Source organism: Perognathus longimembris, chromosome 9 (assembly GCF_023159225.1).
Source record: "Perognathus longimembris pacificus isolate PPM17 chromosome 9, ASM2315922v1, whole genome shotgun sequence".
Classification (NCBI taxonomy): Eukaryota; Metazoa; Chordata; class Mammalia; order Rodentia; family Heteromyidae; genus Perognathus; species Perognathus longimembris.
In genome coordinates, this window is record NC_063169.1 from 40871318 (window position 1) to 40895055 (window position 23738).

The window sequence follows — 23738 nt, forward strand, 5'->3', positions numbered from 1 at the left end:
TGAACTATCACCACTGGAAGCTGCACTAAATATTTAAAGCCTGTTGAAATCTTATATGCCTATCTATATCTATCTAACTGAAATTCTCCCTGTGAATGGTGTCAAAATATACTGAAGCAGATAAAATATATTTGATTTTTAAAATAAAAAGTCACAGGGTATTTGTAATATAAAGCTCTTCTCTCTGGTATTCAACAGCAGGTACAGCGTTGGGCATTCTATGCACATAGGCAACAAGACCACGCATTTCCCCCCTATTTTGTATTCTTCATTTTATTCATTTGCCTGCTTTTTCTTTCTGAAAGGACAATCAGGCTGTACTGTTGCTGGTAGTTCAACCCTAGTCTAGCAATCTTTTCATATTATGCTAAGAAAACACTGATAGAATGCAAATAGAGTCCAAGTTGGGAACTTGAGTTCTAGTACTGCTTTCTAATGTTCGGCCAGTGGATTAGAATGGTTATCCTTTCTGAGGACATTTTGCCTTTCCATTAATATGATGATGATGAATGATGATGATGATGATGATGATGATGATGATGATGATGATGGTATATCCCATGTCTTATTAAAACAGTTCTTCTATCAGTAATAGCTTGCTTTTAATGTTATTTATAATGTACCCAATTCAGTGCTAACCTCTTTATATGACTATGTCTTTTACTCCCTCATACTGTTCTTATGAATTATTAGTCTCAGCTCATTTTACAGATGGAGAAACAAACTTATAGTGGTTAATGTCACTTGGAGGTCAGACAAATATTAAGTGGCAGAATCAGGATTTGAACTTGAGTATTCTGATGACTGATTCAGGACTTGGCTATACTGGCTCCTATTATACTTCACCATGCCTCTTCATCACCAGTTTAAAAACTGTGGCAAATAATTAGTAATTATGATCAATACTTTAATTCTTTTACAGTATTTGATTACTAAGTCTACCTTTCCTATGTTTGGTTGTTAAATAATTAGCACTACTAACAGTGGGTATCAGGTAGGTACACTCCAATCTTAGTTACTGTTGTTTTTTGCATGTTCTCTGGACCTACTCAGTAATGGTCACTCTTGAATAAAGTCAAACCATCCACTGATAATTATGAGGGCTAAAAGCAAAGTATAACACATGGAATTAGTACCTAGCATATGAAAGTCAAATTATCTAAAATATCATTCTCCTTTTACAAATGTTTTTTAAACATTTTACAAGTACTCTGTTCCAATCAAGTCCTGTCCCAGGTATCAGAGCTGTAACAGTGAAGACCACCCAGGTCCTCACATTTTCTGGGGCTTGAACTCAGGGCCTGAGCACTGTCCCTGGTTTCTTTTTGCTCAAGGCTAACACTCTACCACTTGAGCCACAGCGCCACTTCTGGCTTTTTCTATATATGTGGTGCTGAGGAATCAAACCCAGGGCTTCATGTATAGGAAGCAAGCACTCTACTACTAGGCCATATTCCCAGACCTTGGTAATATTTTCTACATTTTAATGGTGAAAAAATTACCAGAAAAAAAGAGATTCAATTACTTGATTCCAACATGTTCTCTCTAAAAAGTCATAAGGAGCCAATAATTAAATCTAAGCAATTGCATAAATAAAAAATTGTGAAACATTTCCTGCAAAAGAAAGCACAGGAAAACAAGTTCAGAAAGAAAAGTACTGGTTCAAGATTAGGTTGAAAACATCAAAACAAGATTATGTGGTATGTTTGTTTAACTGTACTTCAAATTTTGGCACATATACCTAATACACTTTAATCAAAAGTACTTTGTGGAGGTATAATTCATTTCTGAAGTATATCACTCTAAACAAGGATTATACAAATATTGGTAATAGCTTTAGTACAAAGGTACTGATAAAAAAAAAGGCAAAGAGAATGTACTCATTTAGTGTGGTTCACACAACTATACTTCTTATTCTAAAAGATAATAATGTCTAATAATAAAAATCTAATGCATTTAAATCCTCAACATATTCCTCTCACTTTTTACTTGTCTCTTTTTAGTTTCTAAGCTTAAGAACAGTTCCCCATATATCTGCTTATTAAAGCTTGTTCAGATGATTTTTCTATTCTTATTTTGGCCATGGGTTAATTATATATGCATTCTCCCTTTCTCCTATAAAATTTTAGATAATCTGAGTCCTCTATACACATCTGATAAAAATTATCACAAGGTAGAGGACAGAACCACACAAAATGCTATCAGAAATATGCTTAGCTAGGCATCAGTCACCTACAGGATGCAGTTATTCAATCAGCTATATTGATCCTGCTCCATGTGTATTCTAGAACCTAAATTCTATTTATCTTGCTTTGTCTGTGATATTGAAAGATAACCTTGCAAGGTGCTATGTTCAAGGTCAGTTACTATGACTTTTTAATTTCATGGATCTAATAGTCTATAGAGCCAGAGTAGAAAGCCAATCTGGCTTGTTAATGATTCACACAAGTTCCCAGTGATTGCAGTGTCCTTGTTTTTAAAAGCTTCAATCAGGAATGTCACAACACCACCATCAGTAATTCTTACTAGTCACCACCTTCTCAGAACTACATTTGAATTACCAGCATAGAATTCTTTCTCATTCCTTTTTTGCAAACCTAAATTATTTAGAAACTTGAACTGGAACTCTTTTAATATTCTAGGCTATATTATGTTTTAGAGCAGAGGATTAAACTTTGGACACTGCAGGTCATTCCTTATAGGCCATTGGCTAGAAAGTTCTAAGAAGATCAGAACTCTCTTACTGTAACAAACTGGTTTGCATAATATAATCACCCCCGTATCTGCAACTTGAAAGATCTGAGATGGAAGGCTGGTGCAGCAATTTCTTTAATGTGAATTCTAAGTACTTACTAATTCTCTGAGCCTTGCTCTTATTAATAAAAAGGAACAAGCATTCCTTACTGTGAGTCCTTACTACAAATAAGGACTATGAGATGCTGAATGTCAAGTACTAGGCACAATATCTGGAAACAGGAAGGTACTTAACAGATACATTAACACTGTGTATTAGCACAGCCTAATTAAACTCAAGTCCACCTTCTGTGGCGTTACTGCAAACCAGAGAAGTATAACATTCCACCACAAACTTTAAACCAGAATATTCATTCATCTATGATCCTCATGGGGGTCATGTTTCCCAATAGCTAAAATTTTTCTTTTGAGGGACCCAGTGTGGTGATAAACTTCAGAAGTTCTAGCAACTCAGGAGGTAGAGACAGGAGGAATGTAGTTCGAGGAGAGCTGAGGTACAAATATTTGTGAGGCCTTATCTTAAAAAACATGGTGGAACATGACTGTAATCCACGTTACTCTGGAGACAGAGGTAGGAAGGAGGACTGAACTTGTGGCTTGCCAGGGCACAAGTAGGAAAACATACCTGAAAACAAAGGAGTGGGGTAATAGCCCAAATAGTAGAGCAAAAGGGGTTGAGTTCCATCCCCAGTACTGCCAAAAATGTATGTCTTTTGAGTGTAGTAATCACATTAACTTCTTTGGGGCTTGATATTATTTATGCCATTGCTGGGCTTAAGAAAACAACCTTCTATAATATGAAGGTTTTGGTCTATCTTTATAAACTTTGGCTCAATCTCCATTAAAATAATTGGGTTAAAATTTTAAAGACTACATTTCTCTATTATTATTCATGCGATTTTTTAAAAGGGGTCCTAAAGTTTTTCACTTAGTTTTTCTAACAATATGAGAAGGAATTGAGAGGGAGAAGCCAGCATGTACATGAAGCAGCCTGTAATACTCAAATTTGGGGCAGTTTAGTCTAATAGAGAATTTTACAGTGTTTGTCTTAAAGTGAAATTAACTTGCCCTTTAAACCTCTCAGATCACATTACAGGAATATGCCCCAAATTATGTGTGACTTTCTAGTATAGTCTGAGTGTCATTTTAGATTAGATTCAAGCTTTGGATTAAACTACATGCACCTGTGATTGAACATTACCAGTGCAAGTTGCAAATTTCTGGCTAAATCCCTACCTAAAATATATGAATGATACAAATATGCAAATATACAAATGATACAAATATGCTAAAGCATGAGATTAAAGTAATAAAGACATCTAAAATGGAATAAAGTACAAATTTATAAATAGTCGGTGTCCCTATTAGCTTATTGTGAGCTCATGGACATGAGGACTCTCGCCCTGATAGAGACAGAAAAGCAAACACTTCAAAATCTGCTTCAATACAAGTGCCTAGCAGACCAACTTTCTCCCATTAGATGAAACAGTATTTCAAACAACTCAAGAGAAACTTCTTCTACTGATCAAAATAGTTTTGAAAGACCCAAGTAAGCAAAACAACAGGCCTCACCAGGAGAGTAAGAGAGGTTTGGCAGAAAAATCAGCTGGTTTCCTTTTGTTGAGGAACTGCTGAGACACTGAACAGATCATTTGTTTATTTGGAACTTCAAGTCTTAGTGTAGTTATTTAAAATAAGACTTGTCTTAAAAATGCTATTTGTCATATTTTTTTGCTTGTTTTTCCTTGATTTTGAGTCTCACTAAGTAGTCCAGGCTGGTCTAGATCTAGCAATATAATCAAACGGTCCGTCCTCCTGCCTCTGCCTTCTAAGTGCTTTGTTATATGTGATGATTCTATATAGCACAATATAGCTGCGTGACTTGAAAAAGAGATCCTAAAGAAGAACTTTCCAGAAATATTTAAATTCTATCCTGATCATTGGTTTCCAGGGTGAATTGAAAGTATAATAAAATCAGAAATTATTCTTTACTTTTTCTTGGGCCTAACCCTAGGCAGTGATCCATAAGCCTAGGATTCTGAGTATGTTATCAGACAGGAGAAACAAGCAAGACTTGATAAGGGTTGCCCCACTACATATCAATGTGATGACTGTGTTTTGTATTATTAGCACCTGTCTCATTACAATCCCATGTCATAACTATGTTCACTAACAATGCTCCACTGCTTATAATATCCATGAAAACTATTCTTAACCTTACTGAGAAGTACGCTGAAAACAGCATGAGACTTTGAAGCCACTGCTTCAAGACAGGAACTGTCTAAGACTTGCCTGTGTTTAGGATTAACACAGGCTTTATTTGTATACTTCAAACTGGGTATTGTATTATGGATTAACACTTTTTTTTTTTTTTTTTTTTTTTTTGTCAGTCCTGGGCCTTGGACTCAGGGCCTGAGCACCATCCCTGGCTTCTTCCCACTCAAGGCTAGCACTCTGCCACCTGAGCCACAGCGCCCCTTCTGGCCGTTTTCCATATATGTGGTGCTGGAGAATCGAACCGAGAGCCTCATGTGTAGGAGGCAAGCACTCTTGCCACTAGGCCATATTCCCAGCCCATGTATTAACACTTTAAGGACAACAAGTAATCTGTCCTTTTTTTTTGCGAATCCCGGGGCTTGAACGCAGGGCCTGAGCACTGTCCCTGGCTTTTTTTTTTTTCTTTTGCTCAAGGCTAGCACTCTACCACTTGAGTGCTTTTCGGGCTTTTTCTATATATGTAGTGTTGAGGAATCGAACCCAGAGCTTCATATATACAAAGCAAGCACTCTATCACTAGGCCATATTCCCAGCCCCATAATCTGTCCTTTTAACAGATTAACTTATAATATTTCACATTGTGACTCAGTGTAAACATTCTAGTGGCTTTTAGTTTTATGATTAAATAACTTGGTAAATCTCTTCTAGTTCTCTGGGCCACCATGGTAGGCAAAAGGTCATCTTGTCCATGCTTAGGCTGGTTTCACTATGCAGGTCCAGAAAGTCTCTCAAGTAGCCGCCTAAGCTACCACTAGTCATAAACATAGAATAATCTTCCACTAATCATAATGAGAGAAAACAGCTCTCTTATGGCAAATATTCTTTAGTAATACAAAATATTGAATACATCATTCAACAGAATAATTATACTCAATTTCTGTACCCACTGGGATGTGATGTTGCTCTAAATCAGACCTTTTCCAGGAGTAATGCTAAGACAAAAGTCACTTTTTTATTTTCTGTCAGTAGTAGAGCTTAAACTCTGGGCCTAGGTGCTGTCCCTGTGAGCTCTTCACCTCAAAGCTAGTACTCTACCACTTGAACCACAGTGCCACTTGCGGTTTTCTGCTGGTTATTAGAGATAAGAGCCTCATGGACTCTCCTGTCTGGGTTGGCTTTGAACCGAGATCCTCAGTTCTCAGCCTCCTGAGTAGCTAGGATTACAGGCATGAGCAACTGGCACCCAGTACTTTTTTTCATGTCATAGAATTCTAGATCCAAACCAAGTAGACATTCAGGCATGTGAGAAGATCCACACACTTGCTTCTTGAAGTCAAATTAACATCTTTCAGACAAGGACTACCAAATGAAAAGTATGGTGCATTCCTACTGGATAAGCCACAATCTAGGTCTTTTAGTTAAAAAAGCAGAAAGTAACCTTTTGCTGCCAGTGCTCTATTATACAAACCATATGATAATCGTTACAACCCAGATACTAGATGAAGCTCAGTTCAACATGCTGCTAGTTAGTGTTAGCAGCTAGCTAACCATCTATCCTTTTTTCTTCTCCAAGCCTTGCCTTCCTTACCAAGTCAGTACTTTACCTCTGTAGTCAAGAGCTCATGTTAAAAATGGTTTTAATATCGCATTTACAGAGCTCATAGGAGAAACTGTTATCTGGAGGAATGTTCTAAGCATACTATAAAATTTGTTGATGAAGACAGTTTTCAGTACTTTTTCTGTAGGGCTTAAGTATATAGTATCATTTTTTTAAGGCACCAGCTACTCACAACTGATTTAAGAAATATCTACATGCAAACTCTCAGTCATTTGTTCTTATGATAATGATCTTCCTGTAGCATGAGGCAGTATGAATATGTTCTAGAGGTAGGTTAGGTAAAAACAGATGGATGACCTCTGTCAATGCAGATTATTTCTAACTAAAATATGATATAGCACACGTCCCTCTGTGCCATGTCCGCATGCCTTCCCAGTGAATAGACTATCCTCAGTTACAGTACAAGAAATGTATCCAATGCCTAACGCATGAAACTGTAACCTCTCTGTACATCAGTTTGATAATAAAAATTTGAAAAAAAAAAAGAAGTAGGATAACGTAGATAACCTCTCTTACATTTCACAAGCATTATTGAATATGTAACAAATAACCTTTAATGAACTCTATGATAGTAAGATTACATGCCTAACTTCAGAGGACTCAAATGCTCAGGCTGCCCACATTATTTCTCAACACTTTGTAATTCCTTTCCAAAATCAGGGTAGTTGAGTTAGCCAGATCGTGTTCAAACCACACCTCTTTCTTGCATAATCTTGGAAAAATGAAACACATCTGCATCTACAAATGGGGGAAAATACCACTTACTATGTATTACCATCACAAGAATTAACATAACTAGTATTATCAGATGGCCATTGAGTTATCTCATCCTTTCTTCTTTAGATAACCCAGCTCTAGTTAACATCTAGAAGCTCCACTAAGTAAGTACCCAGTCCTTAGGAGGCACTTTGGAAATAATGAGTGAATGAATAATCTGTAAGCACGAATAAGAAAAAATTTACCTGCAGAAGCTATTCTTAAAGTTTTCTTCAACACTTATGAGCCTCCACCCTACCAATGAACAAAGAGCTCCATCAATGTAGGTTTTGTTCCTACTCTGAGAAGCACATTATCTCAGTGATTTATTAAGCCAGTTATTAAAGCCATTTGAACTTTGTGCTACAAAATATGCAAAATCAATCAACTTGTTATGCTTTCATGAAAAGAAAATGAATTTAGTTAATGACAGTGTAAACCAATGAAAAGCATTTACTTGATACTTTCAAGTGACATAAATTGAATATTTTGCATAAAAATAAATTTATTCTTCACTATAAGACTTATTTATATTTAAGAACACCACAGGACAGAATCCTAAATAACAGTATTTCTACATCAATTTCATTTTATTCTTCCACTGCAATAAATTTAGATAAACTATTTTATGTGTTTCTTTTACAATGCCCTTGGATTGCTAATTAAAATACTTTCTCAGGAGAAAGTATTAATTTATTTAAATATAAGCAATAATGTAACTAAGATGAAATATTTCATGCTCTCCATAAAAATGAAATAATATTTTTCTCTTTCTGCTAAGTTTTTCTATATAAATGGGAAAAAGTTTTTTTTTTTAAAGAAAAGTCTAAAGTTCAAATAATCACTAAATCTTTGGGCATAACCAGCAAATGTAAGACCATTTCTCACAGGTGGTATATAAAGAGTATCTAGAGAGAAGTGAGCCAATAACTGTTAACATAATAAGAATAAGTCAATATATCTTTCTTGAATATATGTTACCAATTTTAATGTGGGAAGCACAGTCACATTTAGATCATACTGATAACATTTTTAAAAGGAAAGTACGATGTGTGTGTGTGTGTGAGAGAGAGAGAGAGAGAGCTCTCACATTAAGCTATAATTATTAGAAATATAGTACGAAAAGTATAGCACAAGATTATCATTAACTCTTTTTTTTCTTATTTATTGTCAATGTGATGTACAGAGTTACAGTTTCATATGTTAGGCCTTGGGTACATTTCTTGTACTGTTTGTTACCTCCTCCCTCATTCCCCCTCCGCCCCTCCCCTTTCCCTCTTCTCCCACGAGTTGTTCAGTTGGTTTACACCAAATCGTTTTGCAAGTATTGCTTTTGGAGTCCTTTGTCTTTTTATCCTTTGTCTCTCAATTTTGATATTCCCTTTCACTTTCCTAGTTCTAATACCATATATACAGTTTCCAATGTTCTCAGATAAGATACAGTGATAGTGCGGGTACAACCACAGGAAGGGGATACAAGAGGATCACAGGAAAAGAGGAAAATATTATTTGGCAGAGTGGGTATAGCTCAAAGCCCATAGGAGCTACGGTTTCACATGGCTTGTTGAAAGTAATTACAACAGTGATATATCACTTGTTTCCATAACATGGAGTTCATTTCACTTAGCATCATCTTATGCATTCATAAGGGCATAGCTATTAGGCTCTTGTGATGCTCTGCAGTGACTAGCCTAAACCTGTGCTAATTATTCCCAATAGGGGAGACCATAGAGTCCATGTTTCTTTGGGTCTGGCTCACTTTCACTTAGTATAATTTTTTCCAAGTCCTTCCATTTCCTTACGAATGGGGCAATGTCATTCTTTCTGATAGAGGCATAAAATTTCATTGTGTATATGTACCACGTTTTCCTGATCCATTTATCTACTGATGGGCATCTGGGTTGGTTCCATATTTTAGCTATGACAAATTGTGCTGCGATGAACATTGTTGTGCTGGTGGCTTTAGTGTGGTCTTGCTTGTGGTCTTTTGGGTAGATGCCCAAAAGAGGGGTTGCTGGGTTATAGAGGAGCTCTATGTTTATCCTTCTGAGGAATCTCCATACTGCTTTCCAGAGTGGCTGAACCAGTTTACATTTCCACCAACAATAAAGTAGGGTTCCCTTTTGGCCACATCCCCTCCAACATTTGTTATTGTTAGTTTTGTTTTTTTTTGGCCAGTCCTGGGCCTTGGACTCAGGGCCTGAGCACCATCCCTGGCTTCTTCCCACTCAAGGCTAGCACTCTGCCACCTGAGCCACAGCGCCCCTTCTGGCCGTTTTCCATATATGTGGTGCTGGGGAATCGAACCGAGAGCCTCATGTGTAGGAGGCAAGCACTCTTGCCACTAGGCCATATTCCCAGCCCGTTAGTTTTCTTGATAAAGGACATTCTTACTGGGGTAAGGTGGAATCTCAATGTTGTTTTGATTTGCATTTCTTTTATGGCCAGTGATGTAGATCATTTTTTTATATGTCTCTTGGCCATTCTCATTTCCTCATCAGAGAAGTCTCTTTTTAAGTCTTTAGCCCACTTTGTCAACTAACTGAATAACTTCTTACTAAGAAAACAAAAAACATTGGGACAAACCAAGAAAACTTTAAAGGTCAGAATCTTAGTCACCATTCAATAAGATCTTAATCCTTTTATCATATAAGTAAGAACCAAGTAGCTGTGTCTTTTTCATTGTTGTCTTCATCACAGGCTCATATCCCTTAGTAGACTTACTCTGCTTCCTTGTAGGTTCCCATGGCCCATAGAACATATTTGTGTCATTTGGTAGTGATAAGAGGCCAGTCCGTCGTTTGTATTACAGTAACCTCTTATTATTATCTTGAGAGACTTTTGTGCTCAGTTCTTTTAAAAAAAAGACAAGCACTCCCATGCCTAGCTTCCACACTCAGAACTGCTCAGAATACCACTGGTCTGGAAAACAGAAAGACTACGGTATTTGGGAAGGTCTGGAATAATAATGTTATGATTTTCAGGTCAACCAACTCATGAATTAGTAAGGGACCTAGGCACTGGTCACTGGTCTAGAACTAAATTCTACTATCGTGACTCTTATTCGATTATGGATCAATCTAGTTATTATCTACCACCAACACCATCCTTTTGAGGTTTAAGCCCATGCCTTACCAGTTAAGCTAGGCTCCCTAGTATTTCACTTTTGGTTTGTTTTTGAGATAGGGCCATGTGAACTTTTCTCAGACTGACTTCAAATTTGTCAACCTTTGCCCTTTACTTCCTAAGAATCATAGGCAGATGCTACCACACATGGGTAGGAGGGCATTAGAAAAGAGCGGGGGAGATAAGAGGGAAGACATCTGAGATAAGACTGCATGTTTTTACAAATAGGTAGCAGAGATTATTTATACTATAATCTATTTATAATAACAGGACAGAGGAAAATATTATTTGGCAGAGTGGGCATAGCTCAAAACCCATATCTAGCATTTGCAAAACATAGGTTTGATTCCTAGCACAAAAAGAAGGAACAAAAGGAAAAGGTATCATTGAGAGAATAAGCTTGCCAAAAGAATAGTTTTTGCCATTGCTTTAACTTTTCAATTTATTTCTATCCATAATATCAGAACTAGCACCGGTCATTCTAATTACGGAGGTCTATAAACTTGAATGGATTACATCTCCCTTGTACTTTTTCTGCTATGTTTAAAATAAAAGCAATGACCTATCAGGTTGCTTTGTATTGGAATACTGTTTCCCTTACATTCTACATTCAGTAATCAACTCATCTGCTTGTCCACAAGACCTTCCAGATATGATAGTCTTTGCAATTTCAATAGTAGGAACAAAGATCAAAACTTTACACACACACACACACACACACACACACACACACACACACACACACACTCCAAAGCAATGGGCAAAGATAGCTTTACTAATCTTGAATCCTTTGACACTGGTGTTCTCTCTGTCTGTGGAAGAGCAAGGGGACCATAGCTGAGAGGAAATATACAGCACATTTCTTGTGCCTGGTGATGGAGATTTATAGGTATTATCATTTTTTATAGGTAGTATTGATAGACAAGAGGCTTCCTAGGATTTAAGCAAAGTAATCTCAGATTTAAAATAATACCAATAATTCAGCCATAAGTAAATGACTGATAAAAGCAAAATGCCAGGACCAGCATGCTTCCTTTTCTTAGACTAGGTTCTTTGCCAACACTGTTATGAGGTAAAATTATGGGCACTAAATTACATTAGAGGAGACATAGTCCTTCTCCATCAAATTATCAAATAGTACTAGAGGTATCACCTCTTCTCAATAATGAGTAACAAACACTGTTAGAATAAAGGTCCAATACAGCCCCATAATCTAGAGTAGGGCCTCAATTTGTAATAGAAAATGGTGTAAAAACAATACTCATCTCATAGAATTGTTGAGGAACTTAAACAAGTGTATTTGTCACAGGTAGATTTTAGTAAATATTCATTTCTTGCTGGGTGTGTTGCACACATCTGTAATCCTAGCACTCAGGAGTCTAAGGCAGAAGGTTGGAAAGTTCAAGGCCAACTATATAGTGAGAACCTGTCTCAACAAAGAATGAATGAGTCTCTGTACATCACCTTGACAATAAATAAGAAAAAAAAAAAGACTGAATGAGTAAATAAACCAAAGACACATATAGGTATAGTAAAGGCAAGAATATAACATGATAATAGCATCTGTGCTATTTAAATTGCATTATTTGTCTCTACTAGGATGTATTGCAATGCAATAATCTGTCCTAACACAGAATATACACATGTCAGATAAAATTCAAGAACCCAATGAGAAACTTACCACATTAAAATCTAAATTTTTTTCAATCCATGATTTGGCTTCCTGAAATTCATCTTTCATTCCCATAATGAAAAGTGTATCCAAGGCATCCACTATAGTTGCTCCTTTGATATTACCTGAAAATATTTAAGAATGATGTTTTCAATAAACACTTTGACCATACCTATGAAAGAGAAAAGGTAATTCTTAACTTATTAAAAGACAACAATACTGAATACAGTCTAAAAGTCTTTCTCAATGAAAAGAAAACAAAAAAATTACCATAGGCTACACAATGATATTCTAATCTTTAATGTTTCCCATCTTTTTATGGTTATATAAAAATACAGTGAAATAGTGTTTGGCATGAATAGCACTTGGCACACAATAAATACTCAAGGAAGATCAGCTAAAACTGTTACTATACGAATAGGAACTATTTCACATGGTTACTTAAATGATAAAAGTCAAGTTTTCTATTGGTGAATTCAGCTGTCACAGGACAAAATGAATTCCTTTTCTCCTGTTATTATATCAAAATCTGAAGGCTTGTTGAGTACTGGTGACTGACTCATGTCTGTAAATCCTAGTGACTTGAAAGGCTTATGGATGGGAGGATTATGGTTCCAAGGGGAAAAAAAATCTATGGTATTCTATCTCAACAGATGGAAGCAGGATGCAACAGATACTTGTTTGTCATCCCAACTTTGATGGGGAGCTTAAAATTGACAGATCCCAGTTCAAGTACAAATCTAGGCAGGAAGTGAGACCCTATCTAAAAAAGAACCTATTAAAAACTAGGACTGTGGCTGGGGATATGGCCTAGTGGCAAGAGTGCTTGCCTCGTACACATGAGGCCCTAGGTTCAATTCCCCAGCACCACATATACAGAAAACGGCCAGAAGTGGAGCTGTGGCTCAAGTGGCAGAGTGCTTGCCTTGAGCAAAAAGAAGCCAGGGACAGTGCTCAGGCCCTGAGTCCAAGCCCCAGGACTGGCAAAAAAAAAAAAAACTAGGACTGGAGGTGTGGCTTAGTAATAGAGCACCTACTTAACAAGCATTGCACCTTGAGTTCAAACCCTAGTATTTCAAAACAAAACCATTCCAAAAGCAATACTTACAAAAACATGTGGTGTAAATCAACTGCACAACTCTTGGGGGAGAGGAAAAGGGGAAAAGGGAGGGGGAGGAAAAACAAGGGAGGAAGTAACAAGTTGAATAAGAAATGTACTCACTACCTTACATATGAATCTGTAACCCCTCTGTACCACACTTTGACAATAAAGAAAAAAGATTTTTTTAAAAGAGGAGAAAAAAGATAAGAGAAAGTAATACATAGGGTGAATTTGATCAAAGACGTTATATGCATGAACTGAAATGAAACTCTTTTGTACAATTAATATATGCTAATAAAATTATTGTATAATTGAATAAAACAAAACAAAACATCCCTTACGGGGAGGCTAGAAAGAAATCAAGTTAAGTACAGTGGCTACTAAATAGATCTCTGACCAAAGAATCCATCAAACCTTTCTGTTCAGTTTTCTTACTTTCACAAGAGGAACATCAGTTAATACCTACAACACTAATCACAGAGGAATGCAGTCAGGATCAGTCCAGCATTAGAAAACAACTACATGGAAATTTAAGTAACTGGCCTAATCCATGCTATGTCTTTCAGGTACAAACATCAGAAACCTACCAACCAAAGAATAATAAAGCATGGCCACCTGTTTCCCTTGAGCTTATCTCTAAAGACACAGTTTTTGGCTGTGTCTTGGGAGGCAGAGATAGAAGGACCCCAGGTTGAAGTCAGCTTGGGTGCAAAGTTATGGAGCTTCTATTTCAGCAAAACAAGCAGGGTGTGGTGGCATTTATCTGTAATCCTAACTACTTGGTTGGTGGATGTGAAGAGATTATGTTCTGGAGCTGGCCAAGACAAAAGCAAAGACCCTATGTGAAAAACAACCCAAAGCAAAAAGGGTTGAGGGCACAGCTCAATGGAGTACACATATTTAGCAAGTGTGAGGCCCCGAGTTCAAACTTCAGTACTACAGAAAAAAAATTAAAAACACAAAGTGGTTATGATGCAGTTAAATACAATTGACTAAAGACTTATGTACTTGTGGAGCTAGAAATGCTAATGCTACACCCTATACATATTACACTGGACTCTTCAGAAGTGTGTTACAGACATTATTGCTTTTTGAAGCTATTCAGATTACTCTGATATGCAGCCACAGTTCTATCTGAAGGACACACCATGTAGTGCTGGGAGATAATTTCGTCAGGTGTGTGAGTTTCCTAGCAACACAGAGGGCCTGGTGAATCAATGCATCACACAAACTCCTCTGCCACCCAAGTCCAGGAAACTGGAAAGGAGAGGCTGTCACTAAGAAAGCAAAGCACACATAACTCACCAAACAAACTGCTTGAATGGCCTTCTTTTGATATAGGTTTCAGCTCATTCAATCCCCAGGCATAGCGTTTATAATTATTCCAAGCATGTTTCATCATCTGAAGAAAAAAGGAAAATGAATTTACAATTTGAATTGAGAAGTTTTTGCTACAAAAGTGATCATTTTAGATTAAAAGTTAAAATATACAGATGTACTACTTACATAAATGGGTAATTAATTAAAAGGCTGATGGTGGCATAAATTAGAACACACAAAATATTGATATACGTTTGTATTTACAAGTGGAAAATTTTCTGAATCCATTTAATCCTATTTAATATAAAATCATACTTGATATAAAAGTCATTTTCCAGCAACAGAAATTTAGTTTATCCTGGAATGACAGGCCATTCTTAGGAATCTATCTATATTATTCTTCTAACAGATTAGAAAGAAAATTTACATTTTTATACAAGCTTCTACTTTGTTTACATCATGATTATGTATTAGACAAATATTCAAGGTTATCACTTTAAACATGTCAATGTTTCTTAACCAAGAAGTATAGAGAAATATTTAAAATAGCTGCAGGAAAAAATAAAACTCTTCAATTATGCTTAGATTTTGAAAAAGTTTCATTTACTTTAATTTAATCAATCTAATGGGATTCATATACAACTAACACTGATTTTACCGATTACCAATTGAAAGACAATGTAAAAGCAATGTTTTCAAAAGCCAACCTTCTCTTCCTTAAATTACTTATGTATTTTTCAATGACTTAATTAAAAAAAAAAAACACAGAAAAGATGGCCTCCTCATACAGCTGGAATTTATTCAGATCACTATCTTTGAAGAGACCTGAAAACCTGGTTCCACATTCAAAAATACCTAAAAAAAAATTGCCACATAAAATTATAGATAGTATTTAAGGTCTATTAATCACTGAAGGTCCTTAATGACAGCAATCCAATTTTATTCATGTCTTTACACATCTCAGGGCATGGTATTATTATTTTCCTTTTTTTAAGGTATTGGGGTTTGAACTCAGGATAGTGAGCTAGGAAAGTTCTACACTATTGAACCACATTTCCAGCCCTTGTTTACACTGCACTGCTTTTGAAATAAGGTCTCACTTCCTGCCCAGGCTTGTATCTGGACCATGATCCACCTCTTTGGGATTCCTATAATGACTAGGATTACAGGTGTATGTCACCACTCCCAGCTATTAGCTAAGAAAGGGGTCTGTGAACTTTTCTGCCAGGGCTAGCCTCAACCATGATCCTCCCTATCTCAGCCTCCCAAGTAGTTAGGCATGAACACTTTTCATAAACTGTTTTGTTTACTTTTTAAAAAATCACTATCACTACCATTAACAGCTACCAAGATTGTACTGTCAGTTGAGTATTCCTGAATAAATGCCTTGCTTCTATACAGTATTGCAATATGTTTTGTTGGCATGATTTGTCAGATGAAGAAACTGAGGCTTGATACCTAAAAATAAATCCAAAATTTAACTTAAAGTCTTGATCAGGCTGGGAATGTGGTCGAGTGGTACAGTGCTTGCCTCATACACATGAAGCCCTGGGTTTGATGCCTCAGCACCACATACACAGATAAGGCCAGAAGTGGCAGGCACTGTGGCTCAAGTGGCAGAGTGCTAGCCTTGAGCAAAAAGAAGCCAGGGGCAGTGCTCATGCCCTAAGTTCAAGCCCCACGTCTGACCAAAAAACAAAAAGCATGATCATTCACTACTGCCAAGGAGCCAGAGTTCATTTCCATGTCAGTTTGACTCCTCAGCCTGAGGCATGAACTGAATCATTTCCCTTTATGGAGTCTCTAGTAGATGCTTCCTTGAATGAATCAATTGTTGAAACTGCAACACTCCACAAGGTAGTATCTTCAAGGTTTTGTTCTTGTAAATTAATTTTGTTGGAAAGTTCAATAGATGTGATCATCCCATTACCTGATTTATAATCCCTATAAAGCCACTGACTCGGCCCATACCCATGGGTGAGTCATAGTTTTTGTGAGATTCTCTTGTCTGAAATATTGGGATCGTAATTCCTCACAGGATGACTGTGGAGATTTCCACAAGCATGACTTGAATTTATTTATTTATTTTTTTTTTTGCACCAAGCACAATGCTTGACCTTTGGCAGGTAGTTACATGTTTATTGAATTTTTAACCTACACTGAAACCAACTGTGTGTACATTACATAAAACAGAAATCATTATCTGAAGGACCAGGTACGCAAAACCCACACAACACTTTGAGATTGTATCTCTGAGCATTATTTTTCTTTTCCTCTTTAAACATACATTTGGTAAACTCTTCATTTTTGTAAATTTCTCAAGAAATGTAAAAATTCAAAAGCTTTTTGAGAACACTTGACATAAAAACCAGGAAAAAAATGTTGTGATGACTTCTTTCTGCTCTCAATTTGAATGAAAATCAGTGTCATATACTATTACTAGATTAAAGATTTCCCACATAATGCTTTCCCACAGAGGATGATGTTGCTTTGCCAGAAATAATCATTTATATGATTTACTACTAGTTCAGAACATCCTTACATTATTACCTCTGTAGTCTACATTAACTTTCCTTATCTTTTTCCCTCAAGGGAAAAGCTGACACTAATTGCTTAGCTTCCTACATTTCAAAAGTTGCTGTGACACATTTCTCAAAATGGGTTCCTCATCCCATGAGATTTCCACAAGTTAAAGTTAGAAAAGAAGAAGAAAATGATGTGGTCAGAATGCCTAGAATGGAACATCAGAAAGCATTTCTCTAGTAAAGAGAAAGAGAAATGGCATTCTGTTGACTGGCTCTAGGGGCTGTTCACCTCTAGAAGTGATTTTCCATATAAAAGCTAAATGTAGTGTCATGAGTGCATGTGTTTGTATAGGTGTGAGTGGAATAAGCACAAGATTGAATCAAAAAATCCTATATAACATGTTACCTCTGACTTATGACTTACACAAATGTTTGAAAGCATCAAAATGTGACTATTTGTAACTTCACAGTATTAAGCTGCTAGCCAGCTGAGGGACCATGGAGACAAAAGCCTTTAATCTGACCAGACAGTGTTATTGTAAGTTAACAAGATGAGAAGATCACTTCTAAAATTCATGAGTAGGACTAATCTTTCCTCTACACAGGCTCCTTATTTTGTTTTGTAGACTTTCATCAATTTAATTTGGGTTTTATAGCCTGACATCCCAAGAAGAATTAAAATAGGCACAAACTAAAGGTTGATTAGGACTTGCAGTAGTGAAACTCTCATGAAAAAAGATAAGCTTGTAACAAACCAAAACAATGTTTTCCTGAGTATCCATATTTGCCTGGATGAACAAGTATGGCTGACACATTCGAGATGGAAACAAAGGACAAAATGACACAAAAGTTCATAATGACAATCTATTGTTTTAATCCAGAGAAGAATAAATTAAGATATAAGCCATGCATAAAATAACATTGACTTCTCCTCGACTGCTTACAGAAGAATCTTCGATTTATACTTTCTTTTCAGCTGACATTGGGGCTGAGTGATTAGGAAATGTTATTTAATGCGTGTCCCTGCTTCATGAATAAAGAAAATGCTAAAAACTAGAAGGGAAATATATAAGACTATCTTACTTATAATCTAATAGGTAATGTGTGGAAGCTTCACATCTTTCTTCTCATAGTCAATACAAGTGTGGAAATATAGGAAAACAGCAAGAAAACTAATTAAGTGGTATATACAACTCTATTATTAAATACAATAGAACTGTAATGTCTGGATGAACCAAGGTCAGTAGAAAAGATACTCTTTAATTTCCTCTAGCTATGTCTATATAATTCATATTTTTGTTCTGAGACCTCCCCTTATAGCAAATATTTCTACTCACAGGATCCTAAATTTTTAACAACTGATAACAAAACTTTAAAAAAATCTCATCATATTTATAGAATTTTGGCAATCATTTTAACTTCAAAGAGCCTACAACTTCACATCTCACCGTCCCCTTCCATGGTTTGCTGAGCACTGGTGGTTCACACCTGTAATCTTAGCTACACAGGAGGCTGAGATCTGAGGACCACAGTTCAGAGCCAGCCTGAGCAGGAAAGTCTGTAAAACTCTTATCTACAATTAACCACCAGAAAACCGGAAGCGGTACCGTGGCTCAAAGAGTAGAGAGCTAGTCTTGTGTAAAACAATCAGAGACAGTGCCCAGGCTCTGAGTTTAAGCCCCATAACTGAAAAAAAAAAATTGTATTGTTCATGCAATGCAGTTTTTGGCTGAGTGATCTGGGGCCTGGTATTTGACCCTAAGTTTGACAACTGGGGTTGGTTACAATCTCCAAGGGGAGGCATGCCAGTGTGTGTAGTTCTTGCTAATGGATAGATCTGGACTGGTCTAACTCTATACCACCCACAGCAGTGCTACTGGCGACATTCTGAGAAAATTGTTGTATCTACAGAGAAGCTGTAGAACAACAAACAATGCTTATTGATTCCTGAACTATCTCATGGTCCTCCACAGGTTTGGCATTTTAACTCTTGGTACTGTTTATTTCTCTGTGTCCTCATAAAAAATATCTCATTTATATGTGAGTAATGCATAAGGACAGGTCATTAGCATAGGCATCTAACTGGGCTTATAACGGACTTCTGCCGAGAGTGATATGGCTCTTGATGAGGCAATAAATTCCTCTTGTCCTATTTTTGACATCCACCAAGTGTGAATAAATGAAAGCACAGAGACATTGGCTGATGTGGCAAAGAAATAAAGTAATGCTTGTAAAGAAGGCACCATACTGCCTGGTATACATAAATATTCAATGCAAAATAGGCATTCTAATAGTTTCTATTAAAAGCCTAACCCTGTTAGTTTCAAAATTCTTCTTAGCAATGGGTAAACAGGAGAGAGAAGTATAAACCAAGCCAGGTAAACCTATCTATCTACCACTCTTCATAAATTTACAAACTAAAAGAAATCTACATATTTAAAAGTCATCTGGTATCCAAAAGGCAGAAGAAAAGATGAAGACTAGAAATGGCTTTTGAGGTATATGTTAACTATTTCGAAAGTTCATGAAATCTCAATTGCACCAGGTACACTGTGTAAGGGATTTGGTTCCAGGGAGTCTACTGCTGATTTAAGAAAGAGATGTGACCACAAGAATCAGTAACTGTACAAGTTTTGCAATGTACATTTGGACACAGTATAAACCCATCAGAGGCATAGGGCAAGAGGCTATTATCTGGAACAGGGTCAGAAATTGCTCCAGGGGTTAGGGCCTTGCACTAAGTGATGAAGTCTAGTGGGAAGAAATTGCAAAGACCAGTAGCAGCTTGGAGTCTTCAGACCACAGATTTTATAGGATATGTAAAGCAGGCAGGTGCCAAATGCCTAAAAATATGCTCAAAGTATTCTAAAAATAATTAGATGTGTAAAAATTTGAGGTGGATACCATGGACTTCTGAGTTAATGGGTCTCAACCTATAGTAAAGGAAAAAGCATATGGACACCAATAAACAGGGGTCATCTATCTTCAGTTCACTTTTAAGTCTTCTTGTTGTGTGGCACTAAAGGCAAGATCTATGTTCCAGCTATACTTGTGTCCTACTGCTCCAGAAGACACACAGGGCCGCCTCTGGTTCCTGCACAGGAGCTCAAGGAGGGAGAGGTAACTAATTCACTGCTTGTTAAAGCTGACAGTGCTGTTTCTTTTAGTATCATACTTAGGGTTCATTCATTTGAAAAAAAAAAAAAAAACTCAATGCAAAGCCTGACAAGCAGTTTCTGTCAAATTTTTCCAGAAATTATTTGAGTGCTGTATACAAGTGACTTCCAGACTTTCATATGTAATCTCATCTATCAACCTTTGGTGGAACTAGAAAAGGGTAAAGGGAACAAGATGAAAAGTAACTTTAGGGAATTAATTCAATGTTCTCCAGATTGGAAGGAAACTTCTAAGAAGGTGAAGGTAGGGGCAGTAATATAGCCAACCACCCTTCCTTCCCTTATCTAAAGTTACCCCAACTGCCTTTAGGAATGATGACAGCAGACCTAAGCTAACACTATACCAGACACAGGAATGATGTAGTGGGTAAGTCCAAATCCTACTGTCTGAGGGAGTGACCCCTTCAAGTTCTTAGTCTGCTTATTCTTAGAAAATGAACTATCATCTGTAACAAGTGTACCACTGAGGTGTGAATTTTGTCACTAGGAGAGACTGACAGTGGGCAAAGTTTTCTATGTGGGAAGAGGGAACATACAGCACACAGAGACTTTCCATAATTTCTGTTTAGTTTTTCTTTAATCCCAAAACTGATTTTTAACAAAATAAGGCTTTTAAAAAAGAGAGAAAAATTATTTTCCTGGCCACCTGGTGAGATCAAATTGGAAATGCACCAGAGTAGAAGACCTCAGTGAGCATGGTTAACTATAGCCATGCCCCCACCTTTTCAGAGTCCTCCCAGGCTTTCAAAGTTGAGTAGAGAAGAAGAGAGAGAGGGCAGTGGGAAGGGAAAATGGGCATTGAGTGAATGCAGAGGGGGCAAGGATATGTAAGGAGAGGTAAATTAATGGTATAGGAGAGAAAAGAAGCCAATGTCAACTAGAGGTGAGAGCATGCAGAGCCTGGTGTGACTCCACATTCAGAGGACTGCAGGCTTAGAATCTGCTACAGTTACACCTAAAACATTTAGGATTCTCTCTCTCTCTCTCTCTCTCTCTCTCTCTCTCACACACACACACACACACACACACACATACACACACACACACACACACAGCAGGAACCAAGATGCCATCTAAGACAGTCCTGGGAACGACTTTCACTGAGCTGGCCCCACCTCCAGTCACCTTTAGATGTCATTTACTTATACAGAGAAAACCTCTCCCTGCCAAGACCCTGTCCAATTTTACCCCTTATCAAATTAAAACACTTATTCATATGTGTTGCTCAATTTCTCTTTCAATGCTGAAATGTATTACTCCTCTTTTCTACCCCTAAGGCTACTCCGGTGTTCTATCCCCAAGGTTTTTTAATCCTAATGTTGCAATAGTAATTCTACTTACTGGTTACCTACTGGTGCCAGGCTGAGATGTACCAATGGGAATAGGAGGGTTTGCCAGATTCAGGAAACAGGATGATTGTATGGAACACACTTATAACTACTAAGCAAGCATTTGTTGTTTATCTGAATTCCAATTTAATGGAGAATGATGCATTTCATCTAGGTTAGGAGGTTAGGCCACATTCAATCGTTGGTTTGGTCCCCACTGCCCTTTCAGGCTTCTGCCTTACTTTTGGAATCAAAAAAAGTGGATCTCGAACTGAAAAGCCAGAGAAGGATGGAATGACCAGGTCTAGAGCAACTAGCAATGATGAGAGTATGTCCAGACTAGAATGAAGGCCTTGACTAAAGCCACTGAATAAATAAATACTCAGGTTGAACATGGTGTAGGAAGATTATGTCTGAGGCCAACCTCAGACAATGTTAGCATGATATGCTATCTGTAGAACAAATGAAAAAGTTAAAAAAAAAACAAAACACAAAACACCTAGGAGGGCTGGGATATAGCTCAGTGGCAAAGTGCTTGCCTAGCAAGTGCAACATCCTGGGTTCGATGATCCCCAGTACCAAAAAAGAAAAGACAAAAAAAAACAACCAAAACACCTAGGATTATGACTCAAGGGGTAGAGTGCTTATCTAAGTAAATGTGGGCCCTGAAGTCAATATCCAGTGCAATAATAAAATGAATGCTATAACGAAAAGGAAACAGTATGAGCCATGGTTAGGCCACATCCTAGCAGTGTGCACTGCACCACATCCCCTCATTGATAGGCACAGGTCTAGCACTGATGTCTATTCTTATATCCATGGCATGCAGCTTCCCACGGGTCAATGAGAAAATTTACAGTGCACTCTAGTACAAGCTGGCCCATAGCCACACTGGACTGGGTGGGGCCATGGTAGGTGCTGTCTCTTTGTCACAAATTAGCAATGTCCTTGAGAATCCTTGACACCTGAGATATATTAAGCATTATCCACCAACTTTTCAGCAATTCTCTTCTTTCTGGATGAGTACTAGTTTTCACATTTTAGAAAGCATTTAGAATTTTAAATGCTCTGCTCTACAAATTAAACAGCATGAGCTGTCATCATTGTGGGTTTGGGCGTTGGAGGCTGTAAGGAAGAAGTGAATGAATTTTAATTGTCAAACACCTACGACTCTGTACTGTGAAGGGGCTTGATACAATTCACCATATTTAACCCTCACCATGTTTTATGATCCCTATTTTTATCAGTAAGGAAGCTGGAAGGCAGCACAGGACAGAAGAGCAAGTCTGTGGATTCTCTCATTTTGATTCTTTCTAGTACACCACTAAAAAGAACCCTCTGCTCCTCCAAGCCACTGCTTCTGAGCTCTCCAGCTACTTCACACATAAGGATGGCTGTCTTTGGGGTTCAAGGAGCTGTGGTCAGGCCTAACATCAAATAACACAAAATTTCCAGGCACTAGTGTCTCATACCTGTAATCTTAGCTAGTCACGAGGCTGAGAGTATGGTTAGAAGTCAGCCCAGCAGAAAAAAATCATGAAATTCTTATCTCCAATTAATCAGTTCAGATTGAGGCTGAACCCTGAGTTCAAGCCCCATTACCAGCACATACACACATATATAAATAACAAATTAACACAGATCATATCAACTGTGAACGGTGACAAGAGGAGCGTGTCTCCCAGTTCAGCCCTCCCTTGCCTGTCTTGTCCTACAGCTCTCATGGCCATCCCATTTTTCTAAATCAGCTTTGCTCTAGCTCCTTTCCCAAGGCCTCCCCATCTGGTATATAGGCTACTTAGGCACAGAATATGGCTTTACTTTACTCCCACCTTGTCTGGTACTGGATTTATGAATAACTATCAATCTTTTCTGGGTGTCAAGTTACAGAATGCACCACCAGTTTCCTTCAACTGTGGTAAATTTTTGAGGTTTCTTTATGACTTCCATCTGGACCAATATCTACTGGGTTTTCTTTAGTCTCGACTTCCAGTTTCTTGTTGCCAGGAGTGAAGTGGGTGTGTTCATTTCTACTGGAGGCTGCCACTTCACCTTCAATGAGCATGTAAGTTTTCTTCAGACCTAAATGTCTTCAATTCTTCCCCACCCAACTTTAAAATACCTTAAAAAAAAAAAAGACAGCA

The 23738-nt window shown here is 37.4% G+C and overlaps 1 protein-coding gene across 2 annotated transcripts in view; it reads right to left on the reverse strand.

Moving 5' to 3' along the window:
• Window positions 1–23738, reverse strand: part of Man1a1 (mannosidase alpha class 1A member 1) — a 165574-nt gene that overhangs the window by 108276 nt on the left and 33560 nt on the right. For both annotated transcript variants that reach the window (XM_048353993.1, XM_048353994.1), the window contains exons 3-4: window positions 14551–14647; window positions 12153–12268 (exon numbers count right to left, since the gene is read on the reverse strand). In XM_048353993.1, the coding sequence (XP_048209950.1) occupies window positions 12153–12268; window positions 14551–14647 (213 nt within the window). The remainder of the gene's footprint in view (window positions 1–12152; window positions 12269–14550; window positions 14648–23738) is intronic.